The 27,960-nt window shown below is 47.1% G+C and overlaps 1 protein-coding gene, 1 long non-coding RNA gene and 1 pseudogene across 7 annotated transcripts in view; 1 reads left to right on the top strand and 2 right to left on the bottom strand.

Annotated features, from left to right (window-relative positions):
* Tbc1d22a (TBC1 domain family, member 22a) overlaps positions 1-27,960 on the top strand; it is a 287,645-nt gene that overhangs the window by 98,476 nt on the left and 161,209 nt on the right. For all 6 annotated transcript variants that reach the window (XR_015624388.1, XR_015624387.1, XM_087559126.1 and 3 more), the window contains 1 exon segment: positions 943-1,057. Coding sequence is in view for 4 of the 6 variants with exons in the window: in XM_087559126.1 (XP_087415252.1) it covers positions 943-1,057 (115 nt within the window). In the remaining 2 variants the exon portion in view is untranslated.
* LOC148004919 (uncharacterized) lies at positions 851-16,590 on the bottom strand. Its single transcript, XR_015624929.1, has 4 exons — positions 15,937-16,590; positions 5,273-5,424; positions 4,752-4,921; positions 851-1,486 (listed from the first exon to the last, which is right to left on the bottom strand). It is a non-coding gene; the product is annotated as an uncharacterized LOC148004919 (long non-coding RNA).
* On the bottom strand, positions 26,168-26,267 carry LOC148004920 (U6atac minor spliceosomal RNA; annotated as a pseudogene).

Raw genomic sequence — 27,960 nt, forward strand, 5'->3', positions numbered from 1 at the left:
CTAAGCAGGAGCCACCAGTGAATGACAGTGGAAAGGAGGGAGAGCAGAGAGTCACAAGGTAGGATGTGACTGGCTCTTCCATAAAGAAGGGGGGCAGAGAGCAGACAGCACAGAAAGGAGTGCTTGGAACTGGTCTCAAATACCAGCAGTTAAGCCAGAGGCAAGAAGAGGTCCTTAGGGCTGGGCGAACTGAGATGGCAACCTGCTGGCCTCTGAGGAGGGTTAGAAGAGGCCCCTGTGGCAGGGCCAGAGTTGGGAGACCTGGGCGATAAGCTTACGGATGACAGGAAGATCTTGAAGCCATCAGTGTAGGTGTGCATAGATATGTGTAGGTGGCATGTAGGGTGGTGTTGGAGTACTGTACCTTGAAAGATTATCTCAAGAGGGAAGATGGAGCAGGGCGAGTGGGATGGTGAAGAGGAAGGATCAGCTGAGTGTGAGTGTCCTGAGGAGGAAGGAAGTCAGGGCACTCAACATAGTCAGGCGCAGGTTTCCACGTGTGTCTTCTTGGATGGAGATAACCTTCCTGCGGAACTCGGATGCAGACACATGTGCTGCATCCCTCCCTCCTTTCCGCCCTCCTTCCCCTTCTCCCTCTTCCACGACCACCCATCTATCACGAAGGAAAGAGCCCTTGTCTACCAAGCTCTGGTCTGCTCTGTGTCCCTATGATCTGCTTGTCTCCAAGGAGCAGAGATGCTGGCGCTGGGGAAGCACTGAGCCCAGGGTTTGGTAGACACTGTGGTGCTTGTGAGTCAGTAAAAAGCAAAGATTGTTGGACTTCTGCAGAGAAACTAGGATTGATGTCTGTCTATGTTTTGCGCCTTAGTGTTGGAGACAGTGAGAAATATTGATGGCATATATTTTAATTAAAAACCTGAGTGCGTTTTAAATTTTTACCATGTTATTTCTTGCTTTACTGCCACTTCCATTTTCTTTCAGATTTTCGAAAGGATCTTGTTTATCTGGGCCATCCGACACCCTGCCAGTGGATACGTTCAGGGAATAAATGACCTGGTCACTCCGTTCTTCGTGGTCTTCATTTGCGAGTACACAGGTAGGTGCACACCACGACACCGTGACTCCTGGATACCCAGTGTGAGCATCAGTGGATTTGCTGTCCTCCCTGCATACTTACACCAGTGCCGAAAGTTGCCTCTCACAGTCTTAACGAGTGGCAGGGTGCTAGTCAGGGTTCTCTAGAGAGAATCTGTGTCTGTCCATCAGTCCATCTATCCGTCTATCTAGAAAGGGCATTTATTAGAATTGTTTACAGGCTGTGGTCTAGCTAATCCAACAATGGCTGTCGCCAGGTCCAAGAATCCAGTATTTGTTGAGTCCATGAGGCCAGATGTCTCAGCTGGTTTTCAGTATATGCTGGAATTCCGAGGAAGCAGTTCAGGGAAGGATGGACTTGCTAGCAAGACTTAGAGCAAGTGGGGAAAAACAGCAAACTTCCTTCTTCCACGTACTTTACATATGCTGCCTGCAGAAAGGTGTGACACAGATTAAAGGTAGATCTTCCCACCTCAAAGATCCAGGGTAGAAGTGGATCTTCCCCAACAGGGTCAACTAATCTGGACCCTTGGATGTTTCAGAGACTGAACCACCAACCAAAGAGGATATATATGGGGTGAACCTAGGCCTCCCCACATACATGTAGCAGATGTGAAGTTTGGTTTTCATGTGGGTTCCAAACAACTGGAGCGGGGCTGTCCTAAAGCTGCTACCTGCCTGTGGGGTATGTTCTTCTAGCTGGGCTGCCTTGTCTGGCCTCAGTGGGAGAGGATGTGCCTAGCCCTGCAGAGTCTTGATGTGCAAGGGTGGAGGGATACTTGGGGGAGGGGCCTCTATTTCAGAGGTGAAGGGAGTGGGGGAAGGATTGTGGGAGGGGGTGGCAGGAGGAGGGGCAGTGAGCAGGATGTAAAGTGAATAAATTGAAAAAAGTGGATCTTCACATTTCAAATGGCTTCATTAAGAAAAAAAATTCCTCACAGGTGTGTCCAGCTATTTGGGTTTTAGTTAATTCCAGATGTAGTCAAGTTTGACAACTAAGAATAGCCATCACAAATCCTGGACAGGGACAGTCTTATCCTGGAGGCCAGCTTGAAAAACCTCCCCTAAATCCATACTCAGTCACTGCAGATATACTCACAATGGACAGCATCCCATTCTAAAATAATATGTGGGAGAACTGAGTCTATTTGGAAGTTTGGTTTCTCCTAGTGGCCTCAGTGCCCTGGCTTTCAGGGCCGGGTTAATGTTCTGATACTAGTAGAGTGTGACTAGTTCAGTGTTTTGTGTATGACTGTGAACCAGGTGTGCTCAGGTTGGTTTTCAGATCAGTTAGCTGTGTGAGAGGTAGACTGTGTCATGACTCAGAGTTGTGTATGTTTATATATATTTTTGACCTTTAGTGTGTGCGTGCAGCTGTGCATGTGTGTATAGGTAGGTTGGTTGGTAGATAGGGTAGGTGCAAGCCTCAACATGCCTGTGGAGGTCAGAGGGCCATCTGTGGAAGCCATTTCTCTCCTTCCAGTATATGGATGTTGGGGATTGAACTCAGTTTGTCAGGCTTGGCAACAAGCCTCTTTACCCACTCACTGTGTTCTCTTGCCTGCTCATGCATCCCTTTCTTTCATTTACCTTAGAGTAGCAAACCATAGCATGACATTACCTGCTTTGAGCAGTTTAGCATTTACTACATGTCTGATTAGTAATGTGTGCACTTTCTGATTCATGTGTGAAAACATTAAGCACACAGGATGGGTCACTCTCCAGTTTGAATGCTGATTTAAAATTGACACCATCTGTTCTCATGAGCCTACCTCTTGTATGGCACTGCCTTGTTTTTATGTGGTTATAGGCTAGAGCATTTCAGCCCTCAGTCAGCTGCAGATCCTTCCTTTTGTGATCATCTGGAGAGATGGGATCAATCAAGGACTGGTCACCCTGAGGATGGCAATGCATCCAGTCAGTGAGCTGCTTCTATCATAGGTCATTGCTAAGCAATGACGGAGAGCCACTGTCAGGACCATCTGAGAGGTAACAAGGGTCCTGGAGCTGTAGGATCCCTGTCTGTGGTCCTCAGTCAATGGTGAAGTTCAGCCACGCTGCTTAGAGGATTGATGGTTCAGGCTAAATGGGCCATTTGATTAATGTGGTAAATAAGTTGTTTTAACTGCTTTACCATCGTCTTACGTTGTAAGACCCAAGTGATTCTTAATGCATTTCCTGATCATTAGCAGACAGGGTGAGTGGCCATGACTGTGGTGTTAATTGTCTAGGAGAAACAATGATGAGAGGAGATAGGAACTGTGCTGTGCAAGTCAATCTGGACCTGGGCTCAGAGCTGCTCTTGCAAGGCCTCCTCTCCCCCACTTGAACATAATATACATATATCCGAACACACGAATATATACATGTAAAGGTAAGATGAATATGCACACACACTAAATAAAAGTTAAAAAAATTTTTTTTCAAGCTACAGACTCAGAGAAATAGCCCCATGTGGAGGAGAGACTCTGGGCCCAGGAAGGATGGATTGGTGACCATGATAGTGTATTGGAGAGCTTAGAGAGATGGAGACATCTCATAGAGATGTCTGGAGCTGTTGTTGGTTGGAGGGCATGGGTGACCTAGGCTTGCAAACCTCCCTACAGTCGATTTTTCTGTAGGCTCTGAGGAAAGGTCTGTGCATGGGCTGCAAGTCTCAGAAGTTTTGAGAGGCGTGGGCAATCACTGCTGTGGATTAGCTGTGAGGAAGGCAGGTCTGTCTGAGAGGGTCCGCATGATCTTCAAGATCACATAGCCAAGGGAAGAGGCCACAGGCCTGGAGAGATGGCTCAACAGGAGGCAAGCAAGCAGCTGAACCCATGGCTTATTACGAGTCGGTTTGCATACGCCTTCCTGGGTGTCTGCCTTTTCCTTGCACTTGGGACTGGGCAAGTTGGTGTCATGCTATGCACAGTAGGAATTTGGCAACTCCATTTGGATTGAATCCCTAAGCTGTTTCTCTGTTGTGCAGTTAAAGCCAGAGCTTGTAAACTCCTAAGAGAAAGAGGGTTACCACTTTTGCAAAGTACAGCTAAGAGGGAAAGAAAAAGTGGGCTGGCCACTCTTTCGGACTTCTCTCCTCTAGCTAGCTCAGGGCTCGCTCAGGTTCCTGGGACACAGTAAACATTATCGGATGGGAGGAGGTTTGCTGTACAGGCAGCCAGCAGTTGCCTGTGGGTGACAGCGATTTTGGCGCTCCCTCTGAATCCTTTTCTGCACACCTGTATTACTGCAATTGGCAGCACACCGTGTGCTCAGCGTTTTGCTTGCACTGATAGAAGCATACGCTTTCTCTAGTGTATTGAGATGTCTTCCTGCCTCAATCTACTCCTGCCTCCTGCATGTGGCATTCTGTGAGATAAGGTCGTATAATTCATGAACTCATTCTGCCGATATTGGAGTTTTTTAAGCATCCCCTCCCCCCATGGTATAATTTTTAAGTAAATCCTGTACTTTTAAAACAGTCACTATCATATTCTGTCCAAGAATGTTAAATTTGGTTTAAAATTAAGAAGCATTATTCCATCACCTTGGCTCACACATTTCCGACAGAGGATGTATTTTAGTTTAAATAAATATTTTGAGTATAGGAGAAAAAAAAAACCAAAGCCACAAAAAACAAAGATGCATTCCCCCCACGCGTCTTTGCTATTTCAATTTAGAAACAATTTTGACCAGGCACTTCGGGCTGATACCTTAGGGTAATTGAATGTTCGTCGGCTGCTCGGGAGGAATGGTGATGACGGCGCTGCACGGGAAGACGGCCTCACAGTGGATCCTCGCTCAGGAGGCTTAATCTCAGGTTGATTTGATTCTGTATGTCATCCTCTCATAAATTACTCTTGAAAGCAAACATGGCAGGGGACTGGAACAAACAATGCATTTCCCCGTGGGCATTAAGAATATTTATTTCTTTGTTTCCCGGGTATATCAGAACTTAAAGTACAGCTTGCTCTTAGCTCTGCTTTCTGGAGCCGATGTTTCTGAATATGGCTGAAGTATGTGGTGCTGCCAGGCTGTAACCACACTGGTTACACAGGAAGCACATCGATGCCAGAGGACTGGACATGGCTGGGTTACACTCATGGTCCCCCCTCCAGCATGCATTTCCACAGAAGGAGGACTTTGAGGGACAGCCGAGAGGGGATGATGCTGAAGCCTCTCCTTCAGCATCAGTTTCAGAAGTGCGTGCTCTCACGCTGGCCTTCAGGCTTACCTCAGTGTACACGTCTTTCCCACGTGTGATGTAAGCCCGTACCGCAGCTAAATTCGTCTGCCAGGCTTCCTGGAGTGCTCCTCAGTGGGGAGGTGCTGCTGCCGTCCGTTTGTCCGTCTGTCTGTCTGTCCATCCACTGTTTGTTCCCAAGCCTGCAGAGGCACAAAAGGAACATCTGTGCACAGTGCAGCCTCTGTGGCCGTTGTCACCCAGGAGGAAGTGCAGACAGGGCGTGAGTGGATAGAGTGTTACCGACACAGGTGTGGACCCCAGTGCCTGTGAGTTTCCAAACATTTACAAAATGCCAGAGCAGTGGGCTTCCGCTGACAGATTGGAAAACAAATTTGGTCACACTGTGGCCCACATGGGCCAGAAGCTGTCACTGGGAGATTTGGAGTTTTCTTAGGCCTTGTCAGTGCACCGCTGTACATGGCAGCCACAATGTACGTACTGTGTGCATGTGTGCATATTTCAGGATTACCTGTCTCTTTGCTATTCAAGTACTTATGGAGTCATTCGACATTTGAAAAGAAATGTTTAAACAATGGTAGCATAGTGCTTATCATAATGGGTGGGAAAACACAGCAGAAGACCAGCGAGGGTCTGGAAGATGGAGGGCCAGCAAGAACCATGCACTTCTCAGCAGCACAGAGGATGTGCTCCTTTCCAGAGCATAGGACACTTGCTGGCACTGAGAGAGCCCATGCAAATCAGGCATCTGTGTTCTTCTAGATAGTAGCATCAGAGCAGAAATCAGTGACCATCTGAAAAAAATGGGAATTTTAGAACTCAGGACACAGGAAGTTCCTGTGAGATGAAGAAAGTAAAAATAGACACAGAACCTGAGGGTGCAGCCCGGCTCTATCCCAGCAGAGACCCACAGTGGGCGGACTGCACTCAGATGCGGTTACAATTGCTGACAATGGAAGAACAAACAGTGGGGGATGGGTATGCTAGCCCAGAACGGAAATAACTGACATGGACAGCAGACCAGAGAAGGAAGGTCCCAACAGCTTTGGGTGACCTGAGCAGGCTTGAAAAGGAGAGGAAGGGAGAGAGGGAGGCACTGGAGCAGGTGACACTGATAATTTCAGAGCTGCAGAGCACCAAGGGGGTTTCATGAGTAACCCCGCAAAGTAAGTTCAGAGCTGAGGAATTCCGTGGAGGACATGGTTAGCCAGGGCACACTGTGTTGACTGATTCAGTGTGCCAGGCTGATGGTTAGCCACGGTGCGTGTGGCTGCAGTTGTGAATTCCATGAGTGACATTTAAATCAGTTGCCTCTGAGTAGAGCAGAGAACCCCCAATGTAGAGGTGGGCTTCTGCCTTTTGGGCACTTGAAGGGTGTGGCCAGAAAGAATGCTGTGCCAAGGAAGCAGGGTGTGTGCCTTAAGTTATCTGCCCCACATACCTTTAGATTTCACATTTGCCCTGCTCTACAGTCCCATGAGGCGCTTCCTGGAAATTGGTTTCTTTCCCTCCCCCGCCCCTCTCTCTCATACGTGTTTGTAGATATAACACATATCTAATTATTACATATATATGAGATTGCACTAGTAATCTTTAAAATAGTCCCATAATGCCAAGACATACTTAGGTATGATAAAGAATTAACATGCTTGTGTCACAGAGTTTCTTAAACAGAAGAGGAAGGGATGGTTTACACTAACCACTGGGGGCCATTGTTGCTCTGTGAGCAGAACCAGGAGGGAGACTCCGCCAGAGGAACACTATCCACTGAGATTCCTTAACAAATGCTAGCAAGCCCAGTGTAGCAAAGTGGAGAAAGGATTCCGTATTATGAGAAGTGGAGTTTATTCCATGGCGACAAGAATGCTTCAGTGTATGAAAATCAATGTATTACCCTTTATCTACAGACCAGAGACTAAAACCAAGTGCTTATGTCATTCAGTATAGAAAAAAATATTGACAGAACCCAATATAAATGACCCTTTTGGCAATAAAAATATTTTACAAAGAAGTACTAGAAGGGATGGTCCTAGAACAGCTAGATATCATCACTTGAAGGAATAAACCTTCAACCCTGCCTCTCAGGGGACAGGAGCAGGTGGGCCACAGTCCTCAGTCTAAGGGATCATGAGAGGCCAGGCACGAACAGCGGTGCACTCGGGAGCCAAAGGCAGGTAGAGCTCAGAAATGAAGTCCAGCCTGGTCTTGTTCAAGGTGAGTTCAAGGCTAGCCACAGCTATGTAGTGAGACTCTGACTCAGTAAACAAACAAACAAACAAACAAACAAATAGAAACCAGGGGGTTTATGAGATGATGAAGAGGAGTCAGCCATCAGGACCTGGGTCAGACCATAATTTCTCAGATGTCTTGCCAGAAGCAAAGACACAAAAGAAAAAAAGGGGCTTCCTCAAATGAAAAGCTTTGTGTTGTGAACAATACCATCAAGACTGAAGTGACAAGCCAAATAGGGGGAGTGTATGCCAATTATAAGTATGCCAGAAGTCTTTTGTCTGGTGTGTGTGCACAGAGACCTCATAACTCAGGAAAGATGGCCTATTTTAAAGAAAGGGAAAACTGTTTTTGTGGACATTTCTCCAGAGATGATTTGCAAATGGCCAATGAAAATGTGTGAAAATCGTCACTGTCATTAATCATTAGAGAAGGCAAATTGGACCCATTGAGCCAGCTCTTCGTGTCTACCTTAGAAAGGCTGGCCATGACAAGGACTGTGGTTTCAATGTGAACTGTTCCACAGGCCCATGTGTTTGAACACTTGTTCTCAGTTGCTGCCACTGTTCTGGACAGTTGTTGAACATTTATGAGGTAGTGCCTTTCTAAGGGAGGTGGGCCCTGGTGGCAGGCCTTAAGATTTTTCTAGTCTCAACCCACCCCTTGTCTGTCTTCTGCTTTCTAACTGCTGATACAGTGGGACCAGAAGGCTTATTCTCCTGCCACCATGTCTTCTGTGCTGTGCTGGTCTGCACACTGGGACTGAGTCATGGTAAACTTCATAATTACTTCCTGCCAGGCCTTTGGTTACAGCAACAGAAATGCCGAGAGAGAGAGAGAGAGAGAGAGAGAGAGAGAGAGAGAGAGAGAGAGAGAGAGAGACACACACACACACACACACACACCCAGGATGTGGTGTGGGGTGGTCTGGGAATAAGTGCAAGATCCCCTTTGGAGGTGTAAAATGCTATATTAGATGGTGATTGTGACTGCTTAATTTGGTCCCTACACTAAGAATACCTTTAAATGACCTCATTGAGTGATATGTGAATTGCATCTCAAAAAAAAAATGGAGCTCCTTATTTGTGAGGAGAAATCACAGTTTGGTAGTTTCCTGGTGACAAACTCATGCATAGCTTCTTTTTCTGTTATGGATAATACACACAGTATTTGAATAAATATATTCTAGGCTGCACTTGTATTATTTTTCATTGTAGTATCAGAGGCACCAAGAATGACTGACTGACTCATTCTTGGAAGAGGTGCCACTGAATCAGCGTCTGCAGCCACTTTTACATCTTGACAGCATTTACTGGGCAGTTTACCATAAAGATGACTGACTACACATTTTCATCAGCTGTTTGTGGGATTTCCATTTCCTCTTGTCTTTGGTATGATCTAACATGATTGACTGGAGAAAGCTCATCTGTGTGCACTTACAGACATGATAGTATCCTTCAAGACTGCATGGCCCAGAGCTCAGATGCTCAGTGGCTCAGAGGGTTTGGTGAACAGCAGCAGTTAGTTTTCTCCCCAGTATTCACGTTTGAGTGTTTGCCTCAGGTAAGAGTAAAGGGCCTCTTTGCCAGCCCTAGAAGGAAATGCAAAAAGACATATGTGTGTGTGTGTGTGTGTGTGTGTGTGTGTGTGTGTGTGTGTGTGTGTGTGTGTATGTGTGCGCGCACACACAGAACAGCCAGCAGTGGGTTGGAACCTGGCGACTGCAGTTGTGGCGTGTAGCAGAAGTCAGCATGGCAGTCTCTTGGACTTGGTACATGAGTGACTGTGCCCACAGGAGTGCTCTAGTTCTGGGTTAACGAAGTGGACAGGGTTGGTTCAGCCAGCTTTGTAGCAGTGTAGCCTCCACGTTGGTTGCATTGTGCTAGCCTCTGATGGATGTTTCTGGAAAGGAAGCATGTGAAGCATGGTCCTTCTTAGGAAGATGCCTGGCTTTGGAGTTGACCTTGACCTGTGGTCCAGAGTTTCCTGGCCTATCTGACTTGTAGTCTGTGACTACCCGGGAGCTGCCAACAGCTTCTCCTGAGGTGTGGCCTTGCCTTCTGCTTCCCTTGTGTGCTTTGTTTGTGTTGGGTCACAGGCATTCCCCTGAGTTATGAGGTCCTTTCACTGTGTTCTGATTTGTCACTTTGTGTTTCAACTGACAACCTGAGAAGACAGATGTCTGCTGGCACACTGATGGATTGTTACAGAATTCTTACTCTGGTGTTATGATACTTCCTCTCTGGCTCCTGTGTGAAGCCATTTGTGAGATTATTGAAGGTGTAAGTGCTTTGCAGATCAGGCTTAACTGCTGTTATTAACAAGCTCACTTTGTCGGATGCTGTGCTAAGTGCTTAATTACTCTGCAGCCTGCATCCTTAAAAGCCCTGGGCCATCGCACCTTCTTCCTCATTGAGCACATGGGGCACCATGAGCTCTTGCAACTTCCTGAGGCTGCTGGGGTACACTGAGCTCCTGGTATGGCCTGAGGACCTCAGAACTCAAGCTTCATCCACCCCAGTGGGCCACAATCAGGGGGAGCACATGGAGAGGGCCCGGCATTCCTGTTGTTTGTTCTGTCGGACTCTTAGGTCGAACTTGTGACCCTGTCTGTGGGTTTTGTGCTGTATTCTTGTCTCAGGTCTAGGATCCATGCTGCACCAGGAGCATTTTCATGCCTAGTTCAGAGGGAGCCCTTCCTTCCTCTTGGAAGCATTATCCTCTGTGGAACTTTGAGGTGGTTGGGCCTGGGAGGGAGTCTGAGAGAAGGGCTGCCTGCTGGGCTTTCTGTTCTTCTGAATCCTGCTTCCTCTGCCTCCAGGTGGTACTGAGCAGTAGATCTTGCTTTGTGTCATCCCCTTGATCTGCTATTAGGAGGATGATGTTGGTAAGCAGTGTTTGGTGGCAGCCATTGTCTTTCTCTACCTGTGTTATTTCTATTTTCTCTTTCAACAAAGTAGAAATAAAATCACTAACCCAAAAGCAAAGTAGCAAAATCTCCTTGTGTGAACAAACTGCTCTCCAGACTCTGGCCATTTTTGAAGTCTATAAAAGTGGGGCATTTTCTTTTAAAAATTTATTTTTTCACAACGTTGTATACACATATAAAATGTTCTTTGATCCAAGTCCCCCCAGTTATCTTCTTTTATCCTCTTCTCCTTCCACCAAATCCCTTCTTTCTATTCCCTTTCTGCTTTTCTGTGTGCACATGTATGAATGTGTATGTGTGTGTGTCTCTTCATGTACGTGTGGTCGTGTGGTCACATGCTACTGCTTTTAATTAGGGTTGCCTTGGACTGGGGGGTTGTCTACTTGAGCAAGGGCAGTTTAGCAGTGGTTGTACCGCTCAAGGACTGACTTTCCCTCTCAGCAACAACAGTTGCATGTAGTTCTTCAGGGACGCATAGGGCCTTATGAGAGTCTCCTCCAAACAGGATGGCAAGTGTGTGGGCCTCATGAAAAATTTTTTTCACCTATGACATAAAGTTGCAATTCGCGCCCAAGCAGGCACCGCCTGCTGACTTTGGGGTGCAATAGCCACGCTATGTGCAGAAGCTCCACTCCAGTCTTCCTAGTCTTCCAGGTTTTTAGGTTCCCTCTCTGTGATGATGTTTGACATTGACCAGTTATGGTTCTGTGAATTGAATACTTCCCACTGCAAACAGAAGCTTCCCTGGCCGAGGTTAGGGCAACATGGATCTATGGATATAACTGTAACTATTTAGAAGGCAGTTTGATAACCCATCAATTTAGCAATGCAGTAATAGTAGGTTCTCCCTGAGCCCTACGATGTCCCCAGCTATGGGCTTTTGATCAGGAATACATTTCCAGGGACTGATTCTTCCTATGGAGTGGGTCTCAAATCTAATCAGAAAGCAATTGTTACCCCTGCAGCAGTCATGCCTCTATTGTACTAGTGGACACACCTTAGCTGGCAGACTATAGATTGCACACTGATTGTTGGGGCAGATTATTACTCTGTATCCTCAGGTGATGGTGACTTTAGTGAGTAGACAAAAATCTCAGAGATGTGTAGGGAGGGCATCTCCTCACCAGCTACCCCTCAGGCAGGGCTCTGTGCTCCTTAGCTTTCCTTTAGTCTTACCAAACACTGGGCTCATTAACTTACAATAAGAAGAGGTCTGTTTAGGTTTATAGTTTTGTAGGCTGAAGGTCAAGATTACTGGGCTGTGTTGCTGTGCTCTTGTGGTGGGGCAGCACATGATTGAGGCACGCGCCTATGTGGTGTGGCAGGATCCATGACTTTGTAAGTGATGGGCTAGGGTTCTGTGACACCATCGGAAGCATTCCCCCAATGACCTAGGGTCCTCCCATGGTGCCTTACCTCTGTAAGTTTCCACTACTTACGAGTAGCCCCTCCCTTACTCATGGATGATTGGGGGGCAGTCAGTATCCACCCTCTAGCAGGCAATGTCACACTGCTTTTTAGAACAACACTGCAGAGTATCCCTTCTTCTTTCGTGGTGTTTTCAGGTCAGACGTAATAGATGCCATTCATAGATGGCTGGCTGCTGAAAGGGGAGGAGAGGTGCAGAAACACAGACATCCAGTGTTCACATCTGTTCATAAACCTAGAGGTGAGAATCTTGTGCATTATAGAGAGAAGGAGGTGGGCATCGTCAGAAAGGCAGTAAGGCCTTTAAATATTGAAAAAGCAGTGTGCCTAGGTAATGGACATAGAAGAAACAGAGCCCTATTCATTTGGAGTCATGACTCCATCTCAGCAGCCCAGTATGTGAGGAGCCCTATGCAGGTGGGGTCTGTCCACAGTGAATATGGAATGTGCCATCAGGATTTGCAATTCTGAGATGTTTCAGGTTTACTCAGGATGGTTGCTGAGCAATTGCAGTCCCTGTGCATCTATCGAGATTGGCTCCTGGGCCCCTGTGGACAGTGCAGTCTGCAGATGCTCACATCCATATATGCATGCGCAGTATTTGCATGCAGCCTTCGCCTCCTCCCGTAGACTTTAACCAGTCTCTAGATGACTCATCATACCGTGCATGTTAATGTGCTGTAAACAGTTGTTTTTCTGCATTGATCGGGGAATAATGACAAGAAAATGGCTGTGCCTGTTCTGTACAGAGATCTTGAGCTGTGATTTTTTTTTTTTTTAGAATCCATAAATGTGGGTCTCATGAATATGGAGGGCCATGGACAGTGAGTGGCAAGGGCTTGGTTCACTGTCCTCAATTGGGGAGATGATCGCTCAGGCTATCTTTACACTGGAGTGCTAGCTCAGGTGATGGCCCAGGGCCAGTCTTCCCAAATGGGCTTCTAACATTTTAGGTCTGGAACATGTACAGGCTATGCAGATTGCCAGCTGATTTTCAGATTTGAAAATGGGCTCTTGGGGTTAGAGAGATGCCTCAGTGGTTAGGAGCACTTGACTGCCCTTTCTGAGGTCCTGAGTTCAATTCCTAGCAACCACATGGTAGCTTAAAACCATCTGTAATGGGATCTAATGTCTTCCTCTGGTGCCTGAAGACAGCTATAGTGTACTCATATACATAAAATAAATAAGTCTTTAAAAAACAAGAAAATAGGTTCAGTGGTAAGAAGTGCGCTGGTTAGTTTTTGCCAACCTGACCTAAGGGCAGACATAGCTGGAAACAGGGAAGCTCAATTGAGGAATTGTGTCCATCAGATTGGTCTGTGGGCATTTTCCTTCCATACATGATGGACTGTAAAGCTGTAAGCCTTCCTGCTGTGGCCTGCACACACAGCGCCCCACATCATACATACATTCTCTCTGGTCCTTAAAGTCAATCCCATATCACAGAGAAATTGATGCTGGTGAAGTTTAGGAACATGGTTGTGGGTGGACTCTAAACTTTATCCAGTTGAGAACACACAGCTCGCACAGTTCTTTGATTCTTTGCTTGGGTTAGGATGTCAGAATGATGTCCTTCTGTGCTGGTCACCTTCAGGGACACGTAGTGGAGCTGTCTTGTGTTTTCATTTTGAGGACTTTCTCATTCTGAGTGATGGATGGGGAGAGTATGTCTGTGTGTGGCTGAAGAGCTTGGCTTTATGGGAGTGTCTTCTGCACTCCCAAAGGCCCAACCTTAGCCGTGGCCATCTGTTTCTTCAGGGAAGTGTCGGTGAGTCTCTTGTGGGTAATTAGAAGTGGCTAGTTTGGCCACACTTTCACAGCTGCTTAGTGATGCCAGTGATGTCAGATGTCTGAGATTTTGCTTCAGTAATAAGCATTGAATAGTATTCAAGAAGGATTCAAACTGCATTAATATTTAAGAGCCTTTCTAGAGCCAGAGAGTGCCTGTGAGCCCCTCCTGAGTGTAATGTATACAGCACATGTCAATTAGGAAGAGAGATGATGTGCACTTGGCTCCCCGTCCGCTGAGGCTCCCTCCACTGCATCCCAGGACGTACTTCTTGCTGGAACATGAAGATTGCCAGCCTCCCAAAGGGATTCTCATGGGAAACAGGCTTTCCATTGCTTTACTGTTCCTAATAGATCTGTGTCCCAAATAGGAAGGAAAATCAGTTTAATTACTTATGAAACTTTTCCTTTAGGGTGAATGAATTATGAGGAAAAAATGAAGTGTCTGTCAGCAGTGACTTTATTTCGGGCTGAGGATGAGAGATATTAATTTGCTCTGAAGACTAGGTGTTGGGTCACTGGTGAATGTAGAGAAGGCATGCCAAGGTGTACACACCCAGGGGTGCAAGACAGAAGCTCTTCACTTCTGGGACTCCATGTAAATGAGCTCGAGGACCACTGGAAGCTAAGATGGTGCTGAACTCAAGCCAACGGCCTGGGCAGGTGTCAGAGTGGGAGAATTGTGAGGGAGGAGAGAGTTAATTGCAATTAATGTAATTAGGAGGGGAGAGATGTTCTCTGGAGGGGACCACATGCTTCGCTCTGGCTGCTGCTCCCAGCCTCTCTGTGGCATCCATCTCCCTGTAATTAGTGAGCTCCATCTCCCATCGGAAGTTGTGAGGTGCTGTGTTGGTTGGAGTGCGCTTAGCCCGGTCAGAGGCCGGCTTTCAGTGTCCTCTTCACATGGTCCAGTGTTGCAATGTGGCTATGTCTGTAGGAGCAGAATTTAGAACTGAGGCAGTGAGAGAGCCAATCTTTTAGCTAAAGCTTTACATGTTCATCTGTGAAAGGCAGAGTGTTGCTAGATGGCCAGGCCAGAATGCCGGGGATGGTGACTGAAAAGACTTTCAGGGACTTGTCCCATCAGCCTTCAGCCATCGTCACTGGCCTGCTTTACCTCCCAGAGGGACACCATGCTCTGACTGTGCACCCTTCCCAGACTCTGGCCACCAGTCATCTCTCATCACTTCTGTGTGTGCATTTGCCCGCCTTACATGTTTAGTTGTCCATGTCTGACCTTTCCTGATTGGCTGCTCTTGTGCGTCTTAGGCTTCTGGACCCCCTGGGCAGCACACACCAGCATCCTTCTGTAACAGGAGTTCTGTGACGAGGACTTGCCAGCCATTCCTCAGTGGGTGGGCATTGGGACGGTTTCACCCATGCTGTTTTACACTGAAGTGATTTCACGTCTTGAGTGGAACGGCTGGCCATGTGGGATTCCATGCTAGCCAAACCCTGTGCCATTTTACAGCCTTGCTGGTAGCACGGTACTCATTTAGTCACGTTCTCGTCAGCTCTGCTTACTAGGTTTGTTTTCCCTTCTTCCAGTTTAGTCATGCTAGTGGATACAAAGTGCTATTTAATTGTACTTTTAATTTATATTGTTTGGTGACTAATAATGTTGATTATGTTTTATGTGCTTCTTATTTTTTTATATAACAGTTTTATTTCATAATGATTGGATTCATCGAAGAACCTTTTAACTTTAAATGGATCCTTTTTTCCTTTTTTTTTTTTTTGAGACAAGGTCTCATAAGGTGGCTTGGCTGACCTAGAATTTGCTACTCAGTTAAAACTGGCCTTAGACTCTTGGTCCTTCTCCCACCCCAGCTTTTCCGTGCCGAGCCTCTGCCACTAGGAGCATACTGTTATTTTAAAAGTAAACTTTTCCACTTGGGCTTTTCCATCTATTATAAGTGGTTTTGAATTGTCCTCAGATTTTATGCAAGGAAGGGACTTGGGTCCCTGCAGATAGGACAGAGAGGTGCAGGCCTGCATATGCACAGTGTGTGAATGCCATTGTCTGCCTGTCACTATTTGCTGTCCATTTGTCTGTCTGTCTGTTGCACATTTCTGGTTTTCTTTGAATGGGAGCTCTGGCCCTGGCTGGCATGATTGTTCCCTTCCTTGGTCTGAGTGTTGTGCAGGAAATGAGGTCACCTACCCTCTCTGTGTCTATCTGCTTACAGCTTGACTGTCCTTTTGGGAGAGTCTGCTACCCTTTGCATTGTGTTGCTTACTTGGGGGACCTGTGTGTTGAGCTTTTCTTCTCCAGAGAGAGGCAAAAAAACTGCCAGGGCTTTTAGACTCCTGCTCTCACCTGATAAACGTGCCTTTAATGCCAGCTGGGCCTGAGAGAAGGATGCTCTTTGTAACCCTTGCATAAATGAGGTGTTCGGAGCTGTGCCGTGTTGTCTAGGAAACATGCCTTTGGAGGTCCACAAGGACAGAGGGTCGGAGCATTAGAGATGAACAAGAGAGATTGACGGGGCACACTGAGGACTAAACAACCTGCATGCCATCAAATGGAACCATTTAGGTGAACAAGAGACAAGAAGTCACTGCTGCTCAACCCGTCCAGGCTTTCCCTTCAGCTGTTAAACTGACAGGAGGTGGTCCTCACTCCTTCCTCCTCTTGCCAGTTCTTCCTCAGTCTTTGCTAGCGAACAGCATCAGTTGCTTCATGCATTCCTGGGTACACCCCAGTAGAGACTCACTTTAGCGTGGACCCAAGCTCTGGGTGTGAGACCCCACTGCCTTTGGTCGTCCCATGGACTGGGCCTCCATGGGACAGGGCCCCTTCCTCAGTGGAGCATGGTGCCTCTGGCTCCTCATGGGAGCTAGTGTCCTTTGTTCTGTAGTGGTGGCTTCAGCTCTCATTAGCTTGGGACACCGCTGATGCAGGCACAGTGGTCTTTGGCCCAGAAAGAGGAAGTCACAACCTTTCAGGAAGAAAGAAGTGCATAATTCAGAGCCTGAGACACATGTGAGCAGTGTTCTACTCCATTGTGTGTCACTTCCCTCCTGTTGCCATGCTACACCGACACATGAAAGTATGTGTTAGCACACTCAAATCTATTTGAGGGTTGGCCCAGGCCCTGTGCAAATTCAGCCATATGTGTTGGACAGAGAACACATAGAGGGAACAGACACAGCACAGGAGGCGTCCCCGCCCCTTCCACTACTGTGAGATGTGTGGCTCCTCTGATGCTCTGACTTTTGAGCACTGTCCTTGGAACTGACCCTCAGACAGGTGTAGCTTCAAGGTCCCTTCAGATACCGGCATAGCCCTGAACAGCATGGCAGGATACATTTGTCACTGTGGAGGCAGAGTCTGAGTGACAGAAGGAGGTTTGTGATCCTGTGGGTCATCATCCCATTTCACAAGAGGAAACCGAACCTTGAGGAGGACTGTTTTTTTCTAGACCCATTTGAGGAGCTGAGGTGGAGAAGCCACGTCTGGCTTCCTTGTGCTGCACCTGCTGTGCTGTGGTGTGGGGACAGGGACAGGGTGGGCCGCTACAGGTGTTTCAAGTGGCTGGGGCAGTTCCTGACAGTTGTCACTTACTTTGTGATAGGGCATAGAATTGTTTCTTGGGAGTATCTGATCTGATTTCTACTTAGCAGATTTGTGCCTTGTCCCTCTCGGGCCATGCATGCTTCCTGCCTATTTCTTCACTCAAGAACTATATTATACAATAGAGAAAAGGCAGCATTCAGCAGAGTGAGTGAGAAGAAGGGATTATTGGGGCGAGGAAGGTGGTGATCAGTGGTCCGGTTGATTTGGAGCTAGTCTGTGCTTCCCCACAATGAATTCTGGGAGTGTAAGCTAGCCCCAGGCTCACCATAGAGAAGCCCGCACAGAGTTAGAGGAGGCCCAGACCTCACAGTGGTGAGGAGGAGCTCTGCCCCTGTGGCTGGAACAAGCCCAGGAGGGGAGACTGTACTCCATGCTTGGGCAGAGCACCCAGATCCATAGGCAGAGAGGCAATAGTAGGACTTTGGTCATTGTAACCTCATTTGTGAAGGGGCACTTTGGAAATGTGCTGAGAATAGATTCGAGGGAAAGGTAGCCAGACTTAAGGAGACCGGCTAGGCCATTGTGCTAGTCTAGGTGGGCAGCCTGTGATGGTGGTTTGGAGTTAGGGGTTGCTGAAGAAGGTGGTGATGTCTGCTTAGGATTTGTTGATGCACTGGGCAGTGGGTGGAAGAGCAGGAGGGAAAGAAGACAATGAGAAAGGCCATAGGGAAGAGGAGGAGGCTTCAGAGATAGTTCCACAGACACGCCCTGTGGGAGAGAGGGTGGGCGATCCTGAGAGAGGTGTGGCCTTTGGAAGGCTTAGCTGTGCTGTGTGTCATGACCCTGTAGCATTGCTTTCCTATCAGAGGAAACATGGGAGTTGTTGATCTGGCCATCGTCTTCCAGGTCTTTGAATCTACTGTGAAGTGTAACACTCTCCTCCAGGCAGCCAGCTGGAGGCTTGTGGCTTCCCAACTCTTCTTTTCCTGCCCAAGGTCAGAGCTAGTTGCCAGCAGTCTCAAAGCTGGCTGGTCATCATTTCTAGTTTGGTTATGGTGACATCTGAGGATCCACAGAGAAGGGCAATGGCAACATGTGGATCAATGAGGTTGCCACAGACCTTCCTGAGAAGAGAGGAGTGGAAAGTGGGGGACCATGCTGCCGAAAGGGAGGAGAAGGAAGGCAAGGGGTGGACCTTTACTGTCCCGGGGCCTTTCGTGTGCTTGTGTGTGTAAAGCCTAGGGAACGAGAACTCCAGGAGCGATGGAGCCCATCCCAGTCTGCTCTACCTTTGCTCCAGTATGCAAACAGACTTTGCATTGTTCCTCATTAGAGAAATTTTGCAAGTGTTTCTACCTTCTGTTCCCTGTAAGATACAGGTATATATTGCTCTTAGAGGCATGGGGTGGGGGCTGCATCTGCACCCGTGTGTGTATGCACCTGTGTATGTGTGGGAAAAGCCACCAGCAGCTTCCCAGCCCTCCCTTGTCTGTCTGCTTGCCTTCGTCTCTGCTGCGGACTCAGCATCTGCGGAACACAGCACAGGCGCGTCTCTGCTCAGGGGAGGTTAATGACTGAGATGAGTGCTGGGGAGTCTTTGAAATAAAGTTACGTGCATTATGGTTATAGCTCTGATGGTATTTATATTTAAATCATTATTACAACAATAATGTACCAGTTTGCCAATAAAATACAGAATCACTTTGGAACAACAGTGCCTTTCTCAGGCTGGGCTACACCATCTAACTTTGGGCCTTTGCAACTGAATGCATGATTCATGTATAATGTATTTCCAGAGAGTAATGAAGGTTGTGCAGTTTTGCCTAGGGCACTAAGTATTGAAAATATATGGCCAGTCCAGTGGTGCTGAAGGACAGATCGGAAGTCTACATTGACAAGGTTGTCTTTCATTCCAGGTTGGGTGCCACTGCCTTCCATGCCTTGGAGTTTGATTTGGTGATAATGTGTCATTAGGGACAAGTTCTTGTGCCTGCTGTCCAGCTACAGTGAGGCAGGAAGTGGACAAGCATCTCAGCAGTGACGGATGGCTTTTTTCCTTCAGATCCATACAAAATTCATAAGCCTGATTTATAACCAATGAAGTTTGAGCTATTTCAGCAGAAGGCTCAAATGCACAGCTTTACTGTGCAGCCAGTGGCTTTTGTTTTGTCCCCAGTCCTGGTTATGTGGTGAAAGCACACTCTCTCTGTGCACAGGCGCAGGACCAACAGGTCTGCTCACTCCTCTTGCCTCTTGGAATCACATCTTGGAGCAGTTGTGGTAGGGGAGGAGTCACCAGAGGAGGCCGCTGATCATTGCTGAGAACAAGATGAGCCACAGGGCCAAGTCAGGAACATCTGTACAGGACGGGCGTAACCCTTTGTGTTCTCGGAGTAAGCTCCTTCCGAGGCCACTGTGACCATTAGCCCAGCAGTCACTGTGTTCCTCTGTGGCCTGTCCACTTGTCTTTGAAAGCTTTTCCCTTCTGGCTCCAGGCCAGTGAGCCCTCCTGGCCACATCTATGGTCCCTTCCTTGCAGTCATTTCTGCTCCTTGTTCTGTTGCTTGTGTGTCTTCTACCACCTGGCGTTTGTTCTCTCTGCTTTTCCTTCTCTCCTTCTCTGTTCTCTGCTCTGGCATGCTCATAGCTTCACTGTGCTGTGTGTGTAGATGGCCATAAGCTCTTTGTAGCTGGTCTGTGGACTGCAGAAGTCAAGCCACACGCCACACTTGTGTTTTTCTGGACATAAGGGTCTTCTCACCACACTTGCACAGGGGTGCTGATGGTGTGCACAGGGGAGACCTGGTGCTTGTTACTTTTATATCCGACCTGCCACCCGAGTCCCCCTCCCTACATCATTTGGCTCCTGGCCAGCACCTAAAGACATAGGTCACACACGCTCATGTCAGGCGCTAGGCCTCTGCTTTCTTCTCCGATGGTGCATCCACCTAATACGTGCAGACAGCAAAGACCTTGCCTTACACCTCGGGCTCAGGTCTATGCCTCACCGTCTCTTCTGTCTTCCACCTTTGGAGCAGCTCCACATCTCTGCCTATGCCTTCTCTGGTACCATGTCATTGGGCCCCGATGACGCTGGTTCTGGTTTGACCACACTCTGCCTTTGCTTTCTGGGCTGGGCACAGTAAACAGGAGTATCTTTTTTCTCCCAGAGACATCTTGTGACCACAAAGGGATTTCCACTTGCATTGAGAGGTCTTTCTTTTCAGCCTGTGCCCAGGTCCTGTCCCCATGTAGTAAACTATGCTGTTTGCTAGACCTTTCCCATCATTCTGGCCTTGGTTTTCTGTAGTGTCTTTCTTATAGGTAGACTGGGATAATGGGCTTCTGGGAGGAGCATAGAGAAATGAGTTTATCGTATGGGGTCAAGGCTGTATACTGTCAACATGGCCTCAGTACTGTTGATGGTCATTGCGATCCCAGGCTTGCAATAATTGCTTTTCAGTTGTCTCCAGAGTGCACCTCTGCTCCCGCTTTACATCCTGTCCTTTGGATGGAAGTCATTGTCCAGCCTTCACTTAAGGGAATTGGTGCTGTTCTCTACTTCTCGCAGGGTCTGTATTAGTGTTTGCATTTCCTCATGGGAGGTCTGCCCATCTCTCACCTGTGTGCCTGTCATTTGTCTCAATAGGGATTGCAGAGTGTTTTAGGACTTGGGTTATTATAGTCCACTATTACATTCTTTGATTTACTGGTGATTTTTTTTTTTTTTTCAGTGCGGTCTTTGAGAGCCCTTTTAGTTGGCTCTCAGGCCCTGCTGACCTCGGTCATACTGTCTGTCTGTCTACTTCAGGAACTCACTCTGGATGCAGGGGCACATGCTTTAATCCCAGAACTTTAGAGGCGGAGTCTGACAGAGCTCTGAGTTTGAGGCTAGCATGGTGTACATAGTGTGTTCCAGGCTAGCCACAGCTAGGAATTCTGTTGCCAGTTTCTTCTCTCAGTGTTTAATGATGTTCTTCCTCATTTGCAGCTCGAGGCTTCCCATTGGAAGTCTGCTGTCAGAATTACTTTTACTCACTTAGATTGGGATTCAGTGGGAGTCCTCAGAAACCAGTTGATGCAGTTCTTCAACTTTGCCAGATGTTGACTTTTGTCAGGCTTTAGTAAGTGGACCATTTCCTGTGTGTCTCCTCCAGAACCCCGAAGAGGAACAGGGCCTGCCTTACAGTTCCTAGGAAGCTGGGTAGAGAAGGCTGCTGAGCTGGGCTGTGGAAGCTCCTGCATTGAGTTTGAACTCTGCATTGGGAGGTCTGCAAGCTCATTCCAGCTGAGTCCAGTGGACCAGGGGTAGAGGGGCACAAGCGTTCTTGTTGGACTCCTCAGCTATGTCTCGCTCTGTTCCTCACAGGCTAGTGCCTTGCTGAATGCCTTGGTTGTTGCTCCGATCTTGGCTGTTGCATTAATTAAAGACTATGTAGGTCAGAGGGCACAGGTTCCCAGCTCTATACCAAGAGCCATGGCCACAGTAGGGAGCTACTGCCCTGCCCCCTTTCCCCTCCTCTGTGGGCTCCTGAGCTTCCTTGGCTGCAGAACCACTGCCTCAGCCTGACTGCCTGTTCCCACCCCACTTCCTTTTTCTGGCTGAAGCCTGAGGACATTGGCTGTGGACCCTGTTCAACTTGTCTCCCTTCCTTAGCCTCATCCATAGCACCAAGAATACTTTGTCATAGTCAGAAGTAGAGCCCCACCCCCTTTTGTTCCAGCGCTTGCTTTGTCTTCTGTCCCTCTAGGACCGCTCCTGGTTGTCCCCATGTTTGATGCAGCTCCATCTGTGGGTGGCAAAGCTAGAACTAAGGACCCTACTGACTGACAGTCACCAGCTCTGAACACTTTAAGCACTAATGTGTTCATTCAGCCTCACGAGAGCTACAGTGAACTGGGTTGTCTGCATGCTAGGACCTAATGGGAGATAATGCTGTGTAATTTATACAGTCATGTCATAACAGATTTTGTATAAATTAGCAAAAATGTTTCAAAATTGTAAAAGCAGGTAAAATGGAAATGACTGAATTCAAGATAAAATCATCCCTGAATATCCAAGAAGAAAATGTGATCAGCTTTGGGAGTGAAGGGGTTACCCCTGGTGGTATTTTATTGAACCACAAACTGTTATTTATAACCCATGTCAGGAGCAATTAAACTGATTGATGATTAAGAAAGTTTAATAGTTGAATAATAAGATGCGGTTCTTGACAGCTATTTTTTCTCATTCTGTAAGCATATTTTATGAGTCTAATAACAGTGTTGAGGATGGGCTGTATAGCATGTTGTGGTGTAATTATGTGGTGGTAATATAATATTCGGTCTAGTGTTACGTGGTCTATTATGTATAAAAAAATTAAAACACTAATTATGATTTTTGATTTATCATTGAAGTGGTTTATTAATTTTGGCTTACCCCAAATTTACATCTAAAAGCCTTGTTGCTGGTTCTCATTGCCCTGGCTTTCATACCAGTGTGATTGTCTTTACGAATAACTTCTTAGGTTGGTGGGGAAAATACGTGTCTCAAAAATTGCTTGAGATATAAGTGTTGATGTTGCAAAGTAGGAGATACGAATGCTTACACCTAAAAGCACGTCTAGCTCCTCGACAGCATGTGTCTTTGTACAGGAAGGAGGTTTGATTCCCAGACTGACAGGGACTATGGTGTAAACTGTTGAAGCGTTTGGCTGTGCTTCAGCCGCAAACAGCTGCAGTGCTGTGTAGCTGCTCAAAGGTGTTCCTCGTGTGTTTTGAATGGCAGGTGCTGGTGTAGTGGTAGTCTGTCCAGCTGCTTTACTGACAGTCCTTTGCTCAAAGCAGCCAAGGAACCAGGAAGTAGTCTGGTATCCTTTTCCCAGCAGTCTGGTGCAACCAGTTCTTTTTTGGTAGCAGAATATTTTTTTCTTTGACATAGTTTGTATTCATTCTCTCTTTGAGTGTCAGCCTGGACTGCTTTTCTAGAAGGCACTGATCCTGTTAGCTTATGTATCTGTTTCCTTTAATGCTGTCTGGCTGCTCAGCCCTTTGAGCTGACCCGTTTCATTTGGCCTTTGTAGCATTCCCTCCCTAGGTATCCCTGAAAGCTGCCTCTGTTTTCATCAGCAGGCTCCTGTTGCCTTCTGACCAAAATATGGTTCTGATTTCTTGGTAGTGGGGCACTGTGTCAAAGGCTCAGGCTTGTTTTTGCTCAGGCCCTTGGAAGATGGAGACTCTCACAGAGGGACTGCCCACTAATGATGAATCAAGGCAAGGCCACAAGTCCAAGCTGTCCCTCCAATTTACCGAATTTCTTTTCCAGCTTCCAACGGAGAGCCTCTGAGTCTGTTTGAAACCTGGCACCAACATGATGTGTACTGCTGTCAAACCTTAGTGTGAGTCACGGTGTCAGACCCAATTTAGAAATCGCATCCTTTTGATGCTTGACTCAGACCCTCAAATTGACATACACTGGACCGTCTAGGCCATCTAGCTTGTCAACACCACCTGAACACAGCACAGAACAAGATTCCCAGTCAACTTTAAAAGAATGAATTTTCTTAAAGATGAGAAACAAAAGCCTTTGGCCAGACTTCCTGTCACAAAGAACCTTTCATTAAAACCCTCCTAGAAAATATGGGTAGAAGCTGAACGTTCCCTATCTGAAATGCAGGGCCAGAGATCTAGATGTCAGTACTTAGGGTTTGCAGTTTTAGGTAGAACACCCCATTTGTGAAACCCCAAAGACCAAGGAGCCCTGGAGTTATATTTTGATTGCTGGCATGGTACTCTGAAGTCTAAGGACCAGGAGCCCTTAGATTTGGAGTTCGGGGTCAAGGGTGTTCAGGCCTTTGCCCTAGGTTTTTCGATAACTTGCATTCATCCTTATAGTTAACCTTTTTATCTCACATAGAATTAGTGTTGATCCTAATTTCTTAGCTGCTTTTGAATAAACATAGATATTCATTACACTAATTTATGACAATCTAGGTTTTGAAAATCCACTGAAAATGTCATGGAACATGACAAATGAATGTCAAGGCTGTTTCTAAACTCCTTTAAAATTCCGCCCTACATTCATTGTGAGTTCTGGCTGTGGATTGACACTGAGGTTCCTTCTCATGCTCACCCACTAAAACCCCAGCAGCTTAGATGATGAGGTATGTCTGTCTGTCTGTCTGTCTGCCTCTATACTCAGGTTTCTGCATCTCTCACATCACATGGATGATTAACCCATCCTTAGAGTTCATACACATTTTTAACAAGCACAGAGGTCTTAGGAGCCAGGCTCCTGTCTCAGTAATGTACCCTAATTTCTGTGTGGCTTGAGACTTTCCGTGTCCATACCCCAAATTCTGCATTTTGTGCATTTAACACAGTCATAGGGAGAAGAAAATGTCTCTGTAATTTGATTGATAGAGACCACATTTTTCATAGCTCTTTTTTTCGTGGCCTTGTGCTCACCCCAGAAAATTGAGGCACCAGGTTTTGACATGTGTCAGTGGGCCTCCCAAGGACTCAGTGTGAGTCCTTAGATTTGGGAGGTAGGATAAATGCCATTAATCCTTCCCTATCTCCATCTCCTCCCTCATCACCCCTTTTTTTAAAAAAAGAAAAAAAAAAAAAACTAATGCCTCTCCATATAGCCTAAGCCAGACTAGAATTCACTCTGTAGGCCAGGAAGGTCCCAAGGTCTTGATCTACCTGCCTCAGCTTCAAGTCCTGGGATTTCAGGTGTCCACCACCATGCATGACTACCAGTGTCCTAACTGACAGGTGATTTGTGGAGGTTGCATGTTAGGTAGTATTGTGACTGTGGACTGTGATGGGTTACTTTGCAGAGAAAGATAATGGGACAGCTTCTCACTTGTGTGTTGATGCAGCGTTCCTGAGACCTTTGAGTACTTGCTGTGAAAGGAGAGGCAGATGCAGATGTCTATGGGAACTAGGAACCTCCTCTAGCAGGGGAAAATACAAGCATGGAGACCCTGACTTATTGATGCTGTTATTTCCCTACCCAATGTAAAGGGACAAAGGGAGAGGGCCAGGCTGAGGGGCAGTTTTCAGGGTAACCAGTCTCACTCCCTGCTGGCAGCCTGTAAATCTGAGCCTGCCCCTACCAACCTGTGTCAGGAGCCCTAGCCTGGCCTGCTTTTCCACCTGTAGCCTGAAGTTGAGGTGGCTGACTTGATTGCTCTAGGTGATCCTGGCGTCTGTGTGCGGAAGAGCCGCCTTGTGTGACACTCATGACAGTAGGTGTGGTTCCGTGGTTCAGAGTGTTCCTTGTTACTGCAGAGAACTGAGTGGTTGCCAGCACCCACATGGCAGCTCACAACCATTCGTAGCTCCAGTCCAGGGGGTCCAACATCCTCTCTGGCTTCTGAGGGTACCAAGTACTCAGTCAGAGTATATATGCGCACAGGCACTCCTACATATGCAGAAAATAAAATAAAACTTAAAAAATGAGTAAGACATGTGATTTGATGTCTGCCTCCAAAAGGAGGGGTGTGGCTGAGCAACTGGGATCAGCTTCCTGGAAGATCGCACAGCAGCTTCTGCAGTGGTCATATTTTTGGTGACATCTCTGTGACTAATTTTCCCTTGTAGGTAGTATTTTGAGTGACTCAGATTCCATCTGGACTGATTTTGAAAGTGCCTGGGTATTTTACTCCAATGGAGGACTTGGACCTGCCCTGCAGACTCTTGCTTGTTAGTGGTTGTGATGGTCAGTTCAGCAGACTCTAGAGTCTCCCGGGAGTGCTCTCGGACACTTGATTATGTTAATTGAGGCAGGAAGACCCGCCCACTGAGGTGACACCACTCTCTGGCGGGGAAGCCTGAGCACCAGCATTCACTGCTCTCTTCCGATTGGCCCGCTGCTTCAGGCTTCTGCTGCACTGATTTCTCTACCACGGGGGACGGTCCTTTGACTCTTCCTGCCAGCCTGTGCTCTCAGGGAGATCTCAGTGGATTTTGATAGCCCCTCCCCACAAGGTCTTCTTGATCCTCTTAGGGCTGAGTACTATGTTTGGAGCTGGCCTCGTGGGTTATAAAAGTCTGCCTCTTGACCATATGTGTGTTGTTAGGCCCAAGGGCCTCTTCCATCCTTGTCAAGGGGAGTGCTAACCTTCTCTCCTTTCATACAACACAAGTCTGCCTCTTATTCCTTGGACTGGGTAGGCACCATTTTAACTGAAATGAACTTCCCAGTGTGTGAGCAGTGTCTTATGGATCAGTTGGTTTTACTTCATGGCTTTAGCTGGCTTCTTTCCTACAAAGCTGTTTGAGGGTGTTTTCTTTATTCTTTGGTGGCCTACTGCCATGTATTTCTTACCAAGAAATAACTCTTTGTAGATTATTGTTATGAGCCGTTGGCCTGTAATAAATTTGTTGGACTTTCCCTCTTACAAGCACTTAAGAGTTTTTACGTGATACAGTAGCCCTGTTTTTCCAGCTGCCTTCCTGACCTGCCCCCAGGGCGTGTGGTTAAGCCACACAGCTTTCCCAGAGCCTGCTCTGCATTCTTGTTTGTAACAAGAGCGATCCCCAAACAATCTACTGAGGTGAATTTTGTCCCAGTGGAAGACCCCGGTGTGGGGTGATTGAAACTGTTTTTTTGGGGGCTGACTGACCATGTGTTCAGGGTGAGCAGCCTGGGTCGCTGGTCTTCTGTTGGTCTTTATTTTCTCTGCTGCTTTATTCACAATGTGACCAGGTCTATTTTACTGATTGATGCAAAGACCAGCGGTTCCTTTTGACTTAATTAGATAGAGATAAATCAGTTTAGTGGACTGATTTATGATCAGTTTGTGTCCCCAGAAAGTTCATTTTCCATAGGTTCCCACTGCTGGAGGTGGATGTCTGCACAGTCTCCTAATTGGAATACAGCTTCAGAAAGAAGATCTTAGCTGAAAGTCTGAGACGCCTTTCCTCATTAAGGAATAACCAGGGACCCAAATCTCCTAATACTACATTCAGGCCGGCATCCTGTGAGGTGCCAGAGTGCCGAGCCTGTTCTCAGCTGCACAACTTGTGGCTTCTGCTGTCCTGTGTCAGGAAGAACAGGGTTGGGGTTGAAACCCTCCTCTCTGAGACTAACCCCAGGGACATATAAGCACCCTGCTTTCCTGAGAAACTGTGTATAATTTTCAAAGGCAAACTCAGCTTCTTAACAACTGTAGCTTTTTGAGGCTTTTAAAATAGCCAAATTGTTCTCCATCATCTGAGAGAACTGAGTCTTCTTGAGGAGGTGATGAGGGTGAATTAAGGGGGCATGCTGGGAAGAATGGGGCATGCTGGGAAGAATGTTTGCTTCCTCCAACTAGAGTGAATCCCTTTTTACTGCAGTGTTGTTTGCGCTGTCATTGGCATACTCAAATGAGCGTTCTGACGCATGCCGTCAGTAGTAGTAGCCTGAGTGTTTTCTGTAGCTGAGAAACTGGGCTGGCGCCTAGTTCTCATTCCTCAAGGAGTAGTTTTTCTCATTATGTTTGTAATTAGTCATTCCTCCTAGACCACAAGCTCTTTGAAGGAAGTCTGTTTATTCCCTCGCCATGCATTTAATGAGCATCTGCTCTGTGCTGTGTGCCGCTGTAGGTGCTAGGGACACAGGTTGTGAAGTGCTCTTCTGTGTTGAGGGTAAGTGTCAGGAAGGCAGAGGTGGGAGGTAGAGCTTGTGGCATGTGCTGTGTGGGGCCTCTGAGGCTATATTCTGTCCTTTGTGGTGGGGATTGTGACTGTGGAATTGACCTGTCCCTGTGCAGTTGCTGACTGCAGTGGACCATATTCATTTGTGCTGCTGGGGACATTGCCCAATGGCCCTTGCCTACCTCAGTGTTTCTG

This window comes from Rattus norvegicus, chromosome 7 (genome assembly GCF_021556685.1).
Source record: "Rattus norvegicus strain SHRSP/BbbUtx chromosome 7, alternate assembly SHRSP_T2T, whole genome shotgun sequence".
Classification (NCBI taxonomy): domain Eukaryota; kingdom Metazoa; phylum Chordata; class Mammalia; order Rodentia; family Muridae; genus Rattus; species Rattus norvegicus.